The sequence below is a fragment of the Pieris rapae genome, chromosome 6 (genome assembly GCF_905147795.1).
Source record: "Pieris rapae chromosome 6, ilPieRapa1.1, whole genome shotgun sequence".
In the NCBI taxonomy this organism is placed as follows: Eukaryota; Metazoa; Arthropoda; class Insecta; order Lepidoptera; family Pieridae; genus Pieris; species Pieris rapae.
In genome coordinates, this window is record NC_059514.1 from 1454024 (window position 1) to 1474028 (window position 20005).

Sequence of the window (20005 nt, forward strand, 5' to 3'; positions counted from 1 at the left end):
TTGATTGCATTAATAATATGTTTTATAGAAAATGTACTAAAAAGGGTGTGAAGTGAATTATTGAAGGTATCACACGATAAAAGCAATTTACGACTCGATACATTAAATTTGCCACCAACCCTTGGCGGGGTGCGGTCGTTGACACTTGACTTACATCCTAACAACACGCGCTATCAGTTGTGATAACATTGAACACAATGTCATATGATAGCAAGATACATTTCACTGATAAACTTGATCAAGGTTTAATTTCAGTATTATTGATACAATAAATAGGGAATACAAAAAATTGTTTTCAATACGATTTCAATAAAAATAAACGTAATGCCTCCGAGGTATATTTCGTTCGGTGAGTTAGGATTATTTATTTCGCGTATCGGGAATGAATTCCCACTTCCGATACGATTGGAGTCGCAGAGCGCGAGGGGATATTGCAGGTCAACGTACTTGAGTGAAGCCTTCGGTAATGACAAACAAATACACCTATTTCTATAGAAATTTATCGAGGTGTTTAACGAGCAAAAGTTAAACATTTTGCAAATAATACGAGTGTAACTACAAAACCTCCGTTACAAAATAAAAAAACTCGCCGTAATATTTTAAACCCTCAGCAAAAAATCCTTTTTTATGATTACTTGTGCAATATATGAACGCTGAAAAAGCAAGAGTGGGTACGTAATCAAACAGTCGCGAATATGAACCCGGTCTGAGAGGTTTTAAACAACGCCACAATAATTCCTGTACATTCTGCAGCCTTCGCGACTTTAATTAGTGCTGCCGTCTGTTCGTCTACGGAGCTCATTCGCCAGCGCGGGACCGATTCAAAACTTTCCTTGATTACCCATTGTATTTGCCCAAGTAGGTGATCGAGCACTTGTTAGTAGGTACTTAAGTGTGAAAAATTACAATCAATAACTTTTTGCCCACTGTTGCTGAGATCGTTTCTTTATTATAATGACAATTTGTTTCAATATGTCAAGTAGTAAATCAAAATTAGGACCTTTCATATGGGCCATTCAAGTGTCATCAAATAAAATAGCATTTGACAAGTTCCTATTTCATACACCCAATCAATTAAAAACTTTTGTCAGCCTCATCCCACTCTTTATCAAACCTTGTTCACAAACAATTTTATTCCATCTTCCCATCTAAAGATTTCTTTCCTAAAGGAAAGACAATTTTTTTCTTATTCTTTATATACCATTAATTTTATTTATTCATTTCGCTAATTATAATATGCGTATAGAATAACCAATATGAATAAATACACTTTGATTTGGCTCAAAGTACGAAAACCATAATTAGTGCAATAAATATAAAGGAACGTCAAACAATCATCAAAGTAATGACTAATTTCCAACTAAAAACCGTTGCACGTATATTACCGATCATCGTAGCGGCTCAACATAATTACCGAGTAAACGAACGCACAATGCTACATGTCAAGAGCCAAGTTTCCTCACGACAATTAAGAGCGGACATTGGCATTACGCAACCACTGTAACAAATCAAAAGATAGCTTGTTAATATGTATTAAAAAAATCGTTACATTACAAATAAAATCAGATAGTAACATAAATTATTAGAGATCCCACGGGCGGCCTTAGCCTGTAGTAGTCTAGGCCTAATCTCTTCCTGGCAAGGAAAAAAATATCCTAAAAGCAAGAAGTTACGTATTGAAAAATATTTTTACAAGTAAAACCGAAAAATTATACAAACCAAAAAAAAATCAGCTTAAAAATGCCAGTGGCGCCACAACCTTCTAGGGCTACAAATTTCTGCTTCCATTTCGTCATCGTTAGTTTTCTCAACAGACAAGTTGGCGATCAGTCTCACTCATGTATTACTTCACCGTAAAAGTGAGCGTAGACTGAATGATCGTTTCACAACCGGGTACTGAACATACGGCCTCAGGAATGAGAGTCGCTGAACCAGCTAAGCCAACAGTGCTCTCAGCTTTTTACAAACTATTTCCAATTCTATGTATTTATTATGAAAGACATCTTTGTTGTTCTAACGTACATAGAGAATATACGGTCTTTTTACTTCAAGATTCACACATAGAAAAGCTTACGGTTAAGACATTTCTCGATCAAAAGATCACACGTTAACTAGATATTCTTAATAATACTAAAAACATTTTGGTAAACTACCCGTCTTAGAATTACAGTCATATTTCGGTAAATATAAATTTGACAAAAACATCAAAAGAATTTTTTTGGCAAACAAGGAACTATTCTCGGAATTTAATTTTTGCCGACACTTCATTAGTTCACCATAATTAACAGTGCCAACTTAGACTTTTGACAGACTGAATGTCTCTACAATTTTAAATAAATCTATTGGTCTTTTAGAGATCAATCCATTTCCTCTAACTCTGATATTTAACTTTTCAAATCCGCTTAATTAACCTTACCGATAAACAAAAAAAGTATACTTAAGAATGTATTTATTAAGACTTGCACATTTGTGTATGACCATGATTTTTTGAAAAAGGTATAATTATTTAAATCAAGTATATTCCACACACACAGTGTAAGTTAAATCAGTTTTATTACTTTTGAGATATTCACTTATTTAATTTATGTCATATTGACGGATATTTAAGTCGTTTTATTTTTCCTAATACAAAGCCTACAATGACAATTCCGTCTATACAAACTCATCGCTTTCACTATGATTCATCCAATTGTATACAAATTCTTTAGCAAAGATATAAAATTTGACATCTCTTTCTTTATTCAACTACTACCATACCAACTACGAGATATTATGTCGTGATTCATGTGCACCTTTTTTTATCGTCCCTTTCACTGTTTATATAATAACACGCCTGGAACAGATCGCATGAAAGCCAAAAGGCCGTCAATTGCCTATCTTATTAATAATTATTTATTCTATTTATTAAATCTATTCGTACTATACTTCTGAATACTTCCATCTAAATGTTAGTTTCATAAAGAAATAAAAATAATAAATATAGAAGTATTATCGTATAAACGAATTGAGAAAACGTCTTACCGAGAAATAAACTCGCTTGCAACGTTACATCACAATAACTAACAGTATTCTCTATCTGAAATGATGTTTCATTTGTTTCGTGTCAACTTGCTTCCACAGATTATGACCTTGACACGATAAACTATCGACTTAACGGCGTCCATGTAACTTTCATAAAGCTTACATCAAAGTAGCGTGTATGTCAGTCTTTAAATTTCATGTTTAGTTAGAAATAGTACACAATGTTAGTTCATAGAAATTGTAAACAAAAAAAATTTCATGATTAATAAAACCGATGCACAAGTGTTTTCTACAGGTTAGCAAATGAGGCCACGGGGGCAAAGGGCAGTCATTGCAGTGTGGTGGGTGCGGTGCCGGCCTTTAAATGTGTCGCACCTACGTTATTTGACTAGCTTCACCCTTTAAATAAATAAACACGACAAAACACTTTCTAGTTAATTTGGCTTAAAATAACTCGTAAACATAAACTCATTTCAGAACTTTCAAAATTCGAACATACTAGATTCTACAGAAATTGTTCCCTCTACTAATACAAATATCATATCCGGTGAAGTAATACAAACAAAATGATACTTAAACTACATTTAAAAATGGAATATTTACGAATCTATTGACAACTTTATGGAGGCAGTATAAAAGATTCTTGCACCGTAATTTCTCTCTTCGACTTGTGATCGTTGTATTTATAATTCCATTCGCTATTGTTAGAAACTTTTGTTCATTTAGTGCGAATAACAATAGCTCTTAATACGTTAAAAATAGAGTTTTATTTACGATGTCAATAAACTTAATGGCAAGTGCGGATGTAATAATTTATCTCTTTAGCATCGTAATTGGTTGAATTGCAAGTGTTTTGTTCGACAGTATGAGAGGCTCGAATCCCATTTAATTACCATTAGTTAATAGTGATGTCAATTAAAAAATCAAAAAGTTAAAAATATAATTTAATATACAATTCATTATAATTGAAACATTATCAAAGGGGTGTAAAAATAGCTTTTAAAGGATGCAAATTAATTCTTTTTCTTTTTTCAAAATACGAAATATGCAAAAGCATCTCTATATATGTGAAAAACAGACATCAAAAAGTTCAATCAAAGAGCACAGATTATTACTCACATTCTTACGGGAAAAGCAGATAATCCTGAGCGTTCAATATTCTTGAAACAACACAGTCTCAATATTTTTGTTCTATATTCCAGTGTGGAATCCCGCACGAGAAAATAAAAATAGCTTGAAACGAACACTGCGGAATGGACGCAAAAGATGGCTTTATGTTTGCAACGTTTTTCGTCATTTATACGCTACACTCTAACTATAAATGTATATATATAAACTATACTGTTGGGTATAGTACGCTTACTAAGCATACTATACCCAACAGTACTCTCCTTTCAATACAAAATAGTATTTATTAACGTATAAACATAAAAGATGTTATAACAAAGTTAAAGTGGAAATGAGCCGGTCACATTGCCCGCGTTTCTGATAGCAGATGGGTCAAGAAGGCCCTTACTTGGAATAGCCCAGTGAAGAAGGAGAGGACGCCCACCAGAAACTTGGGAAGATATAATAAAAGGGACAGCGGGGCAGGATTGGAAAACTGTCGCAAGAAATTGAAAGAGGCCTTCATCCCGTCGGATGTTGATATAAATGATATAGATTATCATATTAACATATATTGATAGAATTACTATATTAAAATTGTCCATATGTTTGTTGAGATTTAACTATAACGTATTTATTAGTATTGGGCCGAATCATAAACCTACATATAGAACATAGGTCTCATACACGTGATCTAGAATCTAGATCGACGTGTGCTCTATTTATGCGGTATCATTAAAGTGAGTGGCTCAGCACCAAGAAGCAAGGAGGTTGACAATTCAGGTATAACATTACACACCGGAAATAGACCATGTACTCTGAAATGCTGTTGTATTTTCCTTTATAAATCTCTTACAACTCATACGAATTTGTACCATCGTATTATGGTAAACTGTATAGTATAATTTAGCATAAATGTTAAAGTAAGTCATACACAATGTACCTATTGCAAGTGCTTTTCATGTTTATACGCATGTAAATATCACCCGTAGATTGATGAATAAAATAAATCAGTGGCGCTGCAGCCTCTTAGGTCTGGGCCTCAGATTTCAGAATCTGTTTGATTATCATTAGTCAATCTAATAGGCAAGTAGGTGATCAGCCTCCCATGTCTCACACACGCTGTCAATTTTTGGGTCTAAAACATGCCGGTTTCCTCTGTTCGAGCGAATGTTAATGCGCACATAGAAGGTCCATTGGTGCACAGCCGGGGATCGAACCTACGGCCAACAGTGCTTTTTAAATAATGTGTCATAAAACTTTAAATTATTTGTCTCATATTATACAGTGTCAGTCATGTCATGTCAGTTTAAGCGGTACGATTGTAGATTGGATATTGTAGAATTGTTAAACTTTTACAACAATAGGAATTCGCGACCCTTGAGTAGATTTTACTTTTTGGGTTAATATATTTATGCGGATACAGCGGAAGGTCGGTGGACACCTACAAATGGATCTCTAATGTTCAGACTAGCGTCTGTAGTCCTCGAGTCAACTTTAAAGATACCCTCGAAACTTCACGGGCGTAACAGAATTCCTACTATCGCACTCAACAAAATAAGTAAAATATTATGCATTGTGTATATAATCTTCTAAATATGTTTGATTAGTCTTCTTACTAAAGTAATATATATACGTAGATTAATGAACGGTGGACGAAGAATTTGATCAATTCGTGATCTGACGTCACTTAGTTTATATTTTTATGAAATAAATAAATAATTGAGTAATCAATAGGCGAGTGGCATTGTGGATAAGCAAGAAGGTAGACTTGATCCACCAATTGGGCTTATTGGATTATCGGCGCCGTGCACACGATGCGAAAGTAGCTAAGTACTGAAACCATTATGTTACATCTGATACTTTTTATATTTCTTTTTTCAAACTAGATATAGAAAGTATATTTATTTGATAAATAAAAATAATAATTTATTTATATGCAATTTGGCACAAACATATTATGGTAAAAACAAAACTTCATAGTATAAATTTTTCATAGTAGTTACATTTTAGAATCTAAAATTATCAAATTAATATTAATTATAATGTTCGCCTCAAATAATGTTTTATATATAATTTAAAAAAATTCCATTACATTCCAATAATATTTCATTGTGTGGTTGTGGTAGGTAATTCAATGTTTCAACAATGAGGTGCTAGTTCCGGTAAAATAAATCTCTCAGCACTGAGTAACAATGAAAAGTAATCAGTCAAACATAGAATCTTAGCTTTCTCTTATATTTGTTATTTAAGTGTATTTGTATGGAGTCATATGCCGTAAATAAATATACAAACAATCTCTGCTCTATATTCTGTTGATTGTTTAGGAACAGTTATGACTGAAACAGTCGGGGCCGCATTTTTATGTCGGATATAGTCAAAATTTTGGACCAATATCTCGTTGCCAGTTGACAAATTGTTTTCACGAACAAGTTAGAGTTCGAATACACGACCCCTAGTAACTCAAATTCTAGTTCTGCCCCGTTTTAAATAAATTACTGCACTACTGACATGTATAATTTTAGGTCTCTATTGACATGATGAAATTATACATAAATTATATAAGAAATTTGATACTTGTAAGTAATTAATAAAACAAAGCTTTTCCAAAATATTTCAATCCGATGAAAATTGTCAACCAACAGTTTATGATGTTATGATATTGATATTCCTTATTCATATAAAATGGTTAATTACTTTATGCGACATACTAAGAACATATCCCTCTTACTAATTCGCATGTAATAATTCAAGGCTGTATGAAAATATTTTCATAAAATTCTTCAGCTTATGAATGCTACAATCAAAATTCAGAGCGTGTTCGCACTGTGCTATTCATTTATAAGTTATATTAGAGTCGTGAGGCGGAAGATATCAAAAGAAATATACAACTCCCGTACGAAGCCTTAGACGGTAAGCTATAAACTTGATAATCACATTCTTAAAGGCATTTGACGACAACAGTAATATAAATTACATAATACATAGAAATATATTTTAATAAGTATGGCCTAAGTTTTCGAAACATCACTTGATTTAATAGATAAAAAAAAATCAGTGGCGCTACAACCACTTTAGGTCTTGGCCTCAGATTTCTGAATCTGTTTCATGATCATTTTTTTAAAATCTAATAGGCATGTAGGTGATCAGTCTCCAGTGCCTGACACACGTCGTCGACATTTTGGGTATAAGACATGTCGATTTCCTCACGATGTTTTCCATCACCGTTCGTGCAAATATTAAATGCGCACATAGAAATAAAGTCCATTGGTGCATAGCCGGGGATCGAACCTACAACCTCAGGTATGAGAGTCGCACGCTGAATTAATAGATAACAGACAATAATTATTTCATACACAAACAATGTTTAAATATCGAACGTGTTTATATTAATAAAAAAAGTGTTAGAACCTCACCCAACGTTTGGCGCGTTCAGCGCGTTGACCAGCCCCGGCCTCTCATAGCACATATGCATACCAGCTGCCCCGCCACCCACTTTATCACCACTGAACGAAATTGTTGCAAATTATTTATACACTTAGACACAATACAACTGGCACTTTAATCGACACCACGTACGAACATTTTACGTCACTCAAAATCTGTGATTAGCTGTAAACGATCATTTGTTAACTCATGCCGCGCTCGAACTCTGTCCTCAAAACAAGCTTTAGCCTAGTAATGGAACAGCTACTATAGAAACGTAACAACACCGTATGAACGACTTTTATACGTGAATTGTAAGAAAAATACGTCAATCAAATAGACTTCATAGTTAATTAGACTATTGTATAAATAAATGACGCTGCAATATTTTTAAGTCTGGGCCTCAGATGTATCTATTTCATGATCATTTGTCAATCTAATAGGCAAGTAGGTGATGCCTCTTGTGTCACACGTCTACATATTGTGTGTAAGGCAAGCCAGTTTCCTCACGATGTTTTCCTTTGTACGAGTGTCACATGCGCACATAGACTAAAGTCCATTGGTGCACAGCCGTGTATCAAACCTCCAACCTCAGTGATGACAGTCGCATGCTGAAGCCACTAAGCCAACACTACTTGTCTCTTGTATAGAGCAGTTAAAAACTATAGCGTATTGACATCTACTAAAGTTTGTGCTAAGTCAAATTGACAAAGTTTTCGTCCGTAAGGATCAATTACGAGTAGAAGCTTCATAATTTTATTATTCAACTCGACAGGTAAAAGGGAAGAAGCGTTCATTTAATTTTCACCAGCCTTCCTATTATATTACTGGATTAAAAAGTTTATGAACAGAAAACTGATTTTTAGAATATTAAATTTCCCTTTTAAACTGTATTTGGAAAAGTTCTAATAACACCGTTGAATTGTGAAACGTTTCATCAATTATATCTTGTTATCAAACTTTCTTAGCATTAGAAAGAAGACAGCTATTGAGTTTATATATATTTATTATTGCGTCTATATATCTGAAGCTTATATGAAATACACACAGCTATGTTGGCTTAGTGGATTCAGCGTACGACTCTTATCCCTGAGGTCGTAGGTTCAATCCTCGGCTGTGCACCAAAGGACTTTCTATGTGTGCATTTAACATTCACTGGAACGGTAAAGGGACATATCGTGAGAAAACCGGCTTGTCATACACAAAAAGTCGACATTGTGTGTCATACAGGCTGACTATTAGATTGACATAAACAGATACAGATATCTGAGGACCAGCCCTAAAAGGCAGCACCAGTGGTTTGTTTTGTTTTGTTATATACTTATGTATATAGATTTATTCCTCAATCATGCGCTACAAATATTTACACATCACAGTTTTTCATCCAAAATCTCGTCTAACCCACATTCTGAACACATTAACCTACATTAATGTCGAGGTCGAAAAAACTTTGTCTCGTCAATCAGTTTCTTGTTTTTGGTAATTTTAAATAACCTTGAAAATAGGCAAATACTTTAAAGATCTTAAAGAATAGCAGGTAAAGTTGTATTGTGCTTCATTAAGACTTCTTAGGGTACATGGAATCATTCAAATGTATTTCCTGCAACGATGTGCCACGTAGACACAAGAAACTTTTAAAATTTTAAGAGAATTAACTTATCAACTCAACTATGACAATTAAGGAAGTTTTTTTTTAATTTAAACCTCAATAATAAAGATCGTCTTTGTATTGATAATTAAATTTTTACCATTACTTACATCTGTATAGAAACGACCATAAGTTCTTGTCAGTTTCTCTAGCTGTTCTAATCTAATTTAACTTTCAATCTTCAGTTACCGTTTCAATTGTCTGGAAGCTGACGTGTTTAGAAATTCTAATATAGTTAGATAACAACAGAACACAGCGATTTGTCATTAATCATAATCCCGATTTCAGCGATCAAGCGCGTCACGCATGAGTCAACATCATGGACACCGTATCCGTTTGTCTTACAAAAAAATTACGCCAGAGCGCACTATTACATCCAACGATCCAACACTGCAATCCAAATGGCCACAGATTTCACTGCGACGGCGCTCCGGGCGGGTTGACAACATGCGCGCATTCCGAGTCACGTCACGTTCACCCGCGTCCGTGCGAAAACCCGCCAAAAGTGAGTGTTCGGACGAGCCGAGCCGCAACATACATACGTGTGCACGCCGTGAGATGTCGTGCGCGACTGCCGTCCGCGAGGCGTGAGGCGGGGAGGTCCGCGGGTGAGACGCACGCCGTTCGCAGGTTATCGTCGAGTACAGATAATGATGTCAAAAGTGGATCAGACTAATGCTCTCTATTATGTTATAAACGTTCCAAATAACGCGATATTGCAGCATCAGGAACGATTCCCGCTCTCATTGTAACAGTTTTCACATTGTTCCGATCGCATTTAAATAGTTGGATCTGATGCTGACAAATTTATCGTTTATCGTAGGCGCCCAAATGATTAAACCCAATGATGTGGTTTGGCTAAGAGTTTTAAAAATAAAACAAATGAATATTGAACACCGCGATCAGCCTGCATCACTAATTGAAATAAGTTTGGCGCCCACCTTGACATCGAGCGCTGGCGGCCTGTGTTCACGACAAACAAAAACTCACCTTAACTTGTAATCCCACGACAATAAATCGCTTTGTCCACAATGAGTTCTAAGCCTGATCGAAATTTGTTGATTTTGGGACTTTTCGAAAATGCGCCGTATCATGAAAGCGTTTGAGTATTAAAAGCTCTGTCGGTTCATGTTAATGACACGTTTGGATGTCTCGCACACTTCGCTTCAATATTATCTCTCACAAAATAGGGTTTAGTTTTCATCAACTCGACTCCGGTCCGTTAATGTTTCCTTTTAGGAAGGTTTTGTGTGGTTGAATATTTTGGTTGGATTAAGAATTGGTTTTCGTTTGATGAATGTATCAGTCGGCCGAGGTTTTGTGGCTAATATTGTGAGAGCGTTTTCCACTTCTACGTCACCGTAGAAGTGGAAAAGTTTTTTCGGCTCAATGCGTGCATGAACTTGTTCCTCTCTCGAACCGATAATATTTAATGTTCCTGCCAGATCTCTACACTGGCTAGCACAGAACCTTCCGACTCCCAAAACCAACGGGTGATCTGCCTCCTGCAGGGTTCCGTGAGTCTTTTCACAGGATGTGTTCTACCTTGGATTCTGCCACTAATGTCGACCCTTTTTCGCACTCCTCTACTAATAAGTTAAAACTATTAATGTCGTAAGCCTTGTATATTTCTTCTTTATTATAGCTACTAGTATGTTCGTCCTTCTCCTAATTTGTAAATTTTGTGCTGCAAGTGAAACTTTTGTATATGTCCAATGTATTTATTACATATATGATTTACCTTTTTTTAATTTATAGAAATGTGTCTGTTTAGTTTCCTTAATAAATAAATAAATAAACAGGATAAAACAGCTATTACAAATCTGCTCAATATGTGCTAAGCTCGCAAAGCATGATCAATTAGCATATCAAACGAATTACACATAACTTATTCCAATTAAGTAGGCCAAAACTTACGAAACAATCTTTAATAAACCGATTCGCGTGATATTTCTTTAGTGGAGAAATTAAACAAAGAACAAGCACCACAAACATTGCCTTCAAACAAGTATTGTGAACCATAATCCAATGACTGTAAATTGCTAATATGTCGTGACCCAAATATCACAAACGAAGCTACTACGTCGCCGCCGTAGCGGATATAGGCGTATGTCCCAGGGGTGAAGGGGGCAGAGATATAGGACCGACAGGGGATCGAGCACACTCCAACGAGTGAGGCTTCGCGCGATAATTTATTAGCCCCATTGATTTAATTGCAACGATCCTTGAAACCGTCTGGACTCTGATCACTGAGAAACATAGCTACGTAGCTCGTCAGAAAACAATATACTAACTCTACTACAGATTAAAAACTTTAAAATAAGCAATAGACAAATGATAACTATATATCACAAGCATCTACAACAACATTGATACGTCTAAATTTTGTCTCTGTCTAATATGTCAATATTTTGTATTATTATAATACACCAGTTAAATGTTTGAACTGCATAAGAAATTAAAATTAAGATACTTTCCTCCTCAAGAACGGGAATTCCTCTGCACCCTTTACATTACCCCTTAGAATAACGGGCAGGTGCGACTTGAGGATGGCAGCAACGCGTACGCACGTGGGATTTTTGGACGACAATAGATTGTAAAATTTCAATCAAAATTAGCTTAGCCTTATTCCCTAAGCTTTTTCTTCAAAAAGTCAACCAAATTTATTTTAATTACTACAATAACTTACATAGACGTTTGAGCTTTTACATGTAAATATTTATTAATTACATTCAGGTCGTACAATCCTATTGCCCTCGTATCACGGTTAAATATGCATTCAAATGGCCGTCGCTCTGGGAATTGGCCTGCTTCTGAAGAACCAATGTAATGTAATATGTTCAGAACGTACAATGCTTTAATCGAAGGCAAACTACATAGATAATAGTTCTAACTTAACCTCACTGCCACTGAATTAATTTAAGACAAAACGAAGAGTTTCGCACATGCTATTCGAAGTTAAATCCAAACACTCAAAGATAAACAGTTGTTTTCCAACACGTCAACTAATGACGTCAACGCATAGATAATGAACATACACAATTTACTATTATTATAAAATCTAAACTTGTTCGTCACATTGTATATTCTCTAATAGATAAATAAAACTATAATAATAATAATAACGTTTTATTTCAAATACTTTATACCTAAACACATTTAAATTTCTATCTTAAACTTTTTAGGTATGTATCTGGATTCTTAAATCCTGCTACCTCTTGTTTCATAAATCTGATCTGTCCACCTTCTGAATTGTCATCTTATTATGCGTTTATTGCAGCTAAGTACTTTCTTGCTCTACTTTTCTGTTTCTCTTACCACGTGCCCCGCCCATTTCTATTCAAGTTTATTTATTTTAATTGTAACGTCTGCTACCGTCCTTCTTAGGTAATGATGTATTCTTAAACTATTGTTTTCTTTACTATTTTATAGCATAAATAAAACATTAACGGATATTTACTAGCTGAAGAGCACTCGAAACGTTGAGTTATGTAATTAAATCGCGTTTAAAGCAATAAATAAAATAATGTTGAGACATCTCTACCGCTGTCTAGACACTACTTGGCTGGGTACGTTATTACATTAAAAAGTAGCACATTTGCCTAAATGTAACAAAATTTGTTCGGCGATTTATTTATTTCGTACTCCTACAATTTAAATTATGTATAAAAAATAATATTATATTAAATATATAGCCAAAGACAAAATACAAATAGTATACATAGAGAGAATGCTGAGGCAAACCAACTTTTTGATAACAGGAACAAGGCGACTAAGGAGAACTAAACATTTGAGTTAATAAACCTAGTGTAGTATCTCGGACACACGAACATAGTATCAAAACATCATAGAACACTAATAATGTTAATATCTTAGTTTATGGTATTACATAGAGATATTTTTGTAATTCATGTTAAGTCGTCTTATTTGAACGTTTTAATAGAAAAAAAAAAATTAAATCCGACGCAGATCTAAATGACAAAATTTACAACTGAAGTCAGTAATAACAATAACTATCTATAACTAAAAAAAAAAGTCTATAACTAACGGGACGAAGGTCTTTCTATAGAAAGTAACGGCAGTTCGCGTCCCATACAAAAAAACCAAGTAGTTCTAACAAGTATTTTGAATATGGAACCCTGGAACCCGGGTTAGTACGCGTATGAGATACAGCCTTTACTAATTATCTGGCAACAGCACTGGTTGCGAAACAGAACCTAAACTCCACTAAGACAACTCCCAAGTCTTGAAAGATAATCACATTTTGTACTCCAACGTTCGCAATTATGAACAAATTGGAGTTATTAACACACTTATAGCATTCACGACGTCTAGTGAATTCTAAATTTTATTCATAGGTACATAGCAATAAATACCGCGCATCAAGACCGCGCAAAATCTCTAAATACCCAAATTCGACGTCAGTATAAAAAAATACCGTACAAATAAGTCGCATTAATTTTACTTTTTACAAGACGATATCTTGATGTAAACCATAGCAGTATTATGATGATAATAAATATGTATATATACAATGATGCAAATAGTAAGTCGATAGGATACTACAGATAATTCAAAAGAATCTTATGAGTCAAACTGCAACTTAATAGAAACGTATATATAACATTTCGTGGAAGGTGAGCCAGGAACAAAGACAACAGACCCTGCATTTATTGAGGGGGTGGGCGGTGGGGGTAGCGTAACTGATGTACGTTTGAATTCTCCGTCCTCGTTGCTTTGTAGATCCGTAAGTTACCACTAGACTCCACAACAATGGAACGAAGAATTTTAAGTTGAAATTATGTTTGTGTAATAACTACATGATTTATGTGCGTCGCAAGAGTTTCTCTGTTACGCCTATAGGCTTAAAGATAAAACAATGTATGAAAATATAATTTCGTCACAGGAACAAATAATTTTGATAATTGTTACAAACTACTTTAACCATAATTGTCCATTCTCTATTATATATTATCTTTTGCCGATCCGAAGTTGCGGAGGCCTGATGACCTGTAACACAGGTGCTCAACCTTTAGCAGGCATCAGTCTCCCATAAACAATAAATTTCCCTCAAATAAAGATTATTAGTATTATCTTTTATTAAAATAACTTTTTTATAAAGATTATTTTTTCTATAAATATTATTATTATTGTACTCTCATATACCAAAAGCTAACCCTTCAACGATGTGAAAAATAAAAAATGACGATTACGCTGTATTTTTTATTTGGATGGAGAAAAGTACGAAATAATTATCGCGACAAGAGCGCTCCAGGTTACAACTCGCAGAGCCCCCTTCACTCTTGCGTAGTGCTAGGGGTCTAACCGACCCCAAAACTATTGAAGTCGAAACCTGCAACCGGAAATACTTGTTGCCTTATCACTAGATATATATAAATGAATGATAACACATTATGCCGTAATAATAATTACCAAACTCTATAAACCAAAAACTGATTTTATGTAGTGTACCTATAAAATATATTGCAATTGCCACTTCACTTGGAAACGCAATACTTTATATACTATATTTAAACATACATTAAGGACCTATCCGGTCGTCAAAGTACCAAAAAAGTACATTGTTTCTATCTATTTCTCGTCATCATTACATCATATTTTTTAAAGTAGGACGAATAGAAAAAATATACAGTGAACTTGAGTAGGTTATGTATCCATTTTGAAATATCGATACACGATTTAAATAACCTCGCTGGATAGAAAAAAGTCCAATTTTTCTATCAAAATTAACCTTGAATCAAGGTCTTTAAATTGAAAACGCATTGCTATAATCAAAACAGGTACTAGAAATTTATATACTATACAGATATAGGAAGCGATTATGCCCAAACAAATATCGCTAATACATTAATTAATCACAACACCGAAACCCAAATAAAATAGCTGAATCCCGTTTTTGCGAATGGATATGAAATAATTATGGCGTCGAACGGGGCCCCCGCAACCCCCAACCCGCTGCGGGGAGTCTCTCGGCCCCTAAGCGGTGCAACCGCCGAGTATTACCGCGAATATGACAAAAAAGGGACTTGTTGCTTTATCACTGCCACATTTTTACGGGCGTCGATTTAACATACTGTCGTGAAGTTTTATGAATGGCCAACTTCGTTGACATAATACAAAACAATTCTATAATGTTTGGAAAAAAACTTTTAGCAATTGTTAGATTATTATTAAGGATACTTTTGATTATCAATTAAGGCTTTATTGCATGGTAATTAGGTCTAAATCACAATGCACCATATTTGCTTCAGTAACGTAGAGAAAATAATATGGTGTCAACATAGGAAGACATTTTTTTTAATGGAAGTGACACCATGAAGTTGTTATAGCAAAAACTTTTACTTGCTATTTATTGTATTTTCTTTACGATTCTTCCTACAAATTAAAAAATTATATTACTTATCTATGTATTGTTAAAAATAAATACAGTTATCCCCCCTATTACGCCCGAGTCTACCGAAATAATGAATCAAACACATTAAATCCAAAAACTAATACAGAATGTATCATCTGTTTACCGTATATCATTTTGTTTGTCTTATTGCGGAAATAGGCGCTCCGGTGGAATATAATTCACAATTTGGTATTATTAATCGTCCCATATTACGTTACTCGTGTGACATACGCGGCATTACATTCAATATTAACTATAATTCACGTTTAAACTGCTAAACGTATATTACATACAATATTTTAAGGGCCTGTTTCACTGAAACTTAAAAAGCACGGGCAGTATGTGGAATTTGTTAAACAGTTTTTCAAAAACATTGCACTTAAATTACTACCGAGTTTCCCTTCTCAATAGCATTTATCGAGTACCGAGTATAAAAGTTAAGACGTTAACTAAGAGTATGAAACTCTCACCTAAAGGGTTGTTACTAAATAAAAAAATATAATTACAATATTAAATGTAATGTAATAATTATTTGAGGCTTGGAGCTAAAAACTATACTCGAGTTTAAGCTTAGATATTCCTTTGAAAACACATACACAGTTAAATCAAAAACGGAACTGAAAATTCGCGGTCTAAATCTCAAAACTTTTAATAAGTTAAAGGATCCCGAGCATCTTGATGCTAAATATTTTGTAAATTGCACTTAGGAATTGCTCGCTGCAATGCAGACGGCTCGTAGTCTTATTCTAACGTATAGATATATATTCTACTTATATAATATTCCTTTTTATTCTATATTCCTATACTACAGTACTTGCGACTTCAAGAAATTATTTACGAACCATTGTTAGACATAATATATTGACCCAATATAATCTTGTTGTATTTGTATAGCTTAACATTAAAATGAAAATAATAACATTAAACGGTATTTTTAATCTTCGTTTATTAATAACTAATAACGACATCTACCCAATTATAGAACTCTTCATACTGAGCTGTTTCACATCGCGGTACAAACTATGCTCAAAATATTTTAAAAGAACGCAAGCCAAGACACATATTTTACACACATCAACCAAAAAATGATTAGTAAATTGTCTAAAAAAGCTTATTAATAACACAAGCCATCTAAATATACCAATCAGTGAACTCAACTCAAATCTCTTCAGACATTTGAAGAAAAAATACACCTTTGAATACTCGTCATCGACAATCCAAGTATAAATATTAAATATCGCAAGCCAAGAATAAGCCACCCTTCGCTGAGCTGCAATTACTAGCAGTGGTCAAAGCCGGCCTCCGAGATTAATCAAGAATCAAATAGGTGTTCAAGATGACGTCACGGCCACCGCCTACCTGTTGATTATTAACTTACGTTTGACGTGTTGAATTATTAATTCTGGAACAGGTATTGAGTAAAACGAAAGGAAGGAAATGCTTGCATTTTCCAGCCATAGACTTCGTATGGAAGGATAACATCGCGAGGTCCCGAAAATCGTCGACGTATTTCAGGCACAAAGGTTGATCATCTACTTCTCCTCTTAATATTAAAAAAATGTAAGGCCAAGACTATGGTTAATGTGTCACGGGGAAGGTATGGAAAATTATTTGTTATCATCGAAATAATTATATTCCGACTGCAGCTAAAAGCAATGGGCGCAAGACAGGTAGCGCAAAAAGTTTCTAAGTTCGGAAGCCAATACTTTTTGGGTCGCAGAACGAGAGTAAGTAAACTTTATTTTAGATAAAGTTCTTAAGAACATATTAATAAAGATATCAATCCAATAATAAATCTTCATAATATTCATAAAGAAAACCCTGCAATAATACTCGTTTACTGCAAAATAAAGAAAATTATTTTATACTAAGAATCAAAAAAATGTTGATTTCTAATATCGGGATTTCATCATCAGCTTGTGAACTACCCAAATCAAGTCATATCACTTTGTATGATTGAAAATATTGAAAGATTTTCTTCAAGTCTCGCTGAATGGCCATATCATGCAGTAAGTATGCGGGTTTAAATAGGTCAACTAGCAATGGATTTGCAGCGTATTAAAATACTATCTGGTACAGGTTTAAGAGCATGGAAGTGAAATTGGCTCATCAAAATCTTTAATACCATAACTTACTTTTATGTATTCTATTAAGCGGCCATTTAAATATCACGTAAGTAGATTTACTTAGTGCAATTTATCTCCCCTACCCTCCTCCTCTTGTCAGCCAATGTAAGCAAAACGTATTATTTTTTTGTAGAAAACATCGAAAATGCATTTCGAGTCCAAGCATCTATTGTATGGGTAATATGTGTAGAAAACTAAATAATTACTGTAGACGTAATCACTATCACCAAAAAAGAAAATAAAAGATCCCCCTCCCCCCTTTAATGCTTACGTACCTAATACTTGAACGGCCCCTAACACAGGCGGAAATAATTCCAAAAACACCTTATAACAGCAAAAGTTTTAGCGTTAAGCGAGCCCTGAAGACATGCGTTCAAACCCTAGCTGTGTAGTTATTAATTTGACTTTGTATGTGCGCAATTAAGAAAGAAATTGCTAGTAAACCTAAGGCATATGTCTGACTGATAATTAGACAAACAAGTTTTTATAATAAAAAATAATTATGACTCGTTCCAACTGATCTTCAAAAAAATCGCTAGGAATTTCAGCCTATATTAAACCAGTGGCGCTTCAATCTTTTTTTTAGGTATGGGCCTCATTTCTGTATCTGTTTCATGATGTCAATATCATACACAAGTAGGTGATCAGACTTCTGTGCCTGACACACACTTTCGTCGTTGGTCTAAGCCCTAAGGCATTCCTTCGACCGATAGAACCTCAGAGAAGTCCACAGAAGACAACAGCCCTTTAGTCGCTTCAAATCGTCAACTGAAAATTGGTTCATAAAACTGCACTCAAGCTTTATTCAGCGACTTCGTACTTCGAAAACTGATAAGCGAAGATACGATTTACAACCTTATCACGAGGCGAAACGAAGCAAAATCCCTTAAAGCTCCTCCAAGCACATCTGCTTTTAATAAGGAAGTTGCAATGATTTATACGGTTCTAATTAAACGGTTATTAACTCAACAAGTCAGTGAGTTTTCTTTTCAAATTATACTTGGCGATTAGACGTTGTTAATAATATAGTGGAGTGAGATTTTGATTACGAAATCTATTTAATATATTTGTAAAAAAATACAGTGGACTCTCGAAATTTAAATTATTTTTCGGTCCCTTCGTTCTACTCGATATATTAATTGAATAAAATCAATGTCAATTAGTCCGCTCAAATTTCACGAACATATCTTTAACGTCCGTAGGATCAATAGAGTCTACAGTTAGTTTAAGTTGCTTCGAATTTAAATATAAATTATAAATACATGTTTAAACGCATTACCAGCAAACCTCATGAACACTTTATCAATGCCAAGGTCCTTAGGTCATATTGTTGCGTAATTATCTTTATATAATATCTAGCTTGTAATACAAATGCGAAAATATTTTAAACCTTTCAAATCATAGTTGCGGATTAAAATAAAAAGAAACAAATAAGTCGCACTACAAACTTTAGGTCCAGGCCTCAAATGTCTGTATGTGTTTCGTGGTCAGCCTCCTGTGCCTGACACCCCATCTACTTTTTGTGTCTAAGACAAGCCGTTTTCTCACTATATTTTCTTACGCCGCGGCCGTTTGAGCGAATGTTAATTGCGCTCATAGAAAGGAAGTCAATTGGTGAACAGGTGGGGATCAAGCCTACGACCTCAGGTATGAGAGTTGCACGCTAAAGCCACTAGGCTAACACTCCTCTCAAATTCTCTCACTCTTGATAATTGAGAATTATCTGTTTAAATACCTTTATAACACACAAAAGCATAACCCTGAAGATAGGTATAGTAATGATAGCACAATATTTGACTGTTTCAGACAAGTGCTCGAATAGTACATACAATCTGTACCTACGCCATGCCACATGCCACCAAGTCGGTTTTTTTGAAGTGCAACACAAATATAAATTTATCATATTAACAGGGCACAAACAACGCTAATTAAATCAACACGTGATAGAGGAAGCATGTGAGCGTACTAATATTTAGGTAATCGAAAACTGTGTATATCTATTTTCAGTCGCTTGCTCTAAGAGTGAACGATGCATATAATCTAAAGTCGTTTTATAAATAAAAGATCTTACAACAAAGTTTTGTTATGCCAAAAATAGTCACCTTCAATTTTAGCGTCCTGTTGGAGCATTTCAAAATCACTTTAAGGCGAGGGTTTCAGAGGCGCCCGCGCGAAGCCCATTAAAACCGACACGTGGCCTGATTTATGGGACGCGATGACAAACCATCCATCCAATGTTTTATGAGAATACGTTTACGTAAA

General features: G+C 34.5%; 1 protein-coding gene across 9 annotated transcripts in view; it reads right to left on the reverse strand.

Moving 5' to 3' along the window:
* Nucleotides 1-20005, reverse strand: part of LOC110997378 (AF4/FMR2 family member 1) — a 178278-nt gene that overhangs the window by 84520 nt on the left and 73753 nt on the right. For 4 of the 9 annotated variants that reach the window (XM_045628727.1, XM_022265550.2, XM_022265559.2 and 1 more), the window contains exons 1-2: nucleotides 9313-9773; nucleotides 7545-7740 (exon numbers count right to left, since the gene is read on the reverse strand). The exons of 1 other annotated variant lie outside the window; for it this stretch is intronic. In XM_045628727.1, coding sequence (XP_045484683.1) covers nucleotides 7545-7603 — 59 coding nt within the window. In that variant the 5' untranslated portion in view covers nucleotides 7604-7740; nucleotides 9313-9773. Of the gene's footprint in view, nucleotides 1-7544; nucleotides 7741-9302; nucleotides 9774-20005 lie in introns of those variants that run through there. 4 more of the 9 variants (XM_022265542.2, XM_022265533.2, XM_022265526.2 and 1 more) reach the window with 4 other exon arrangements.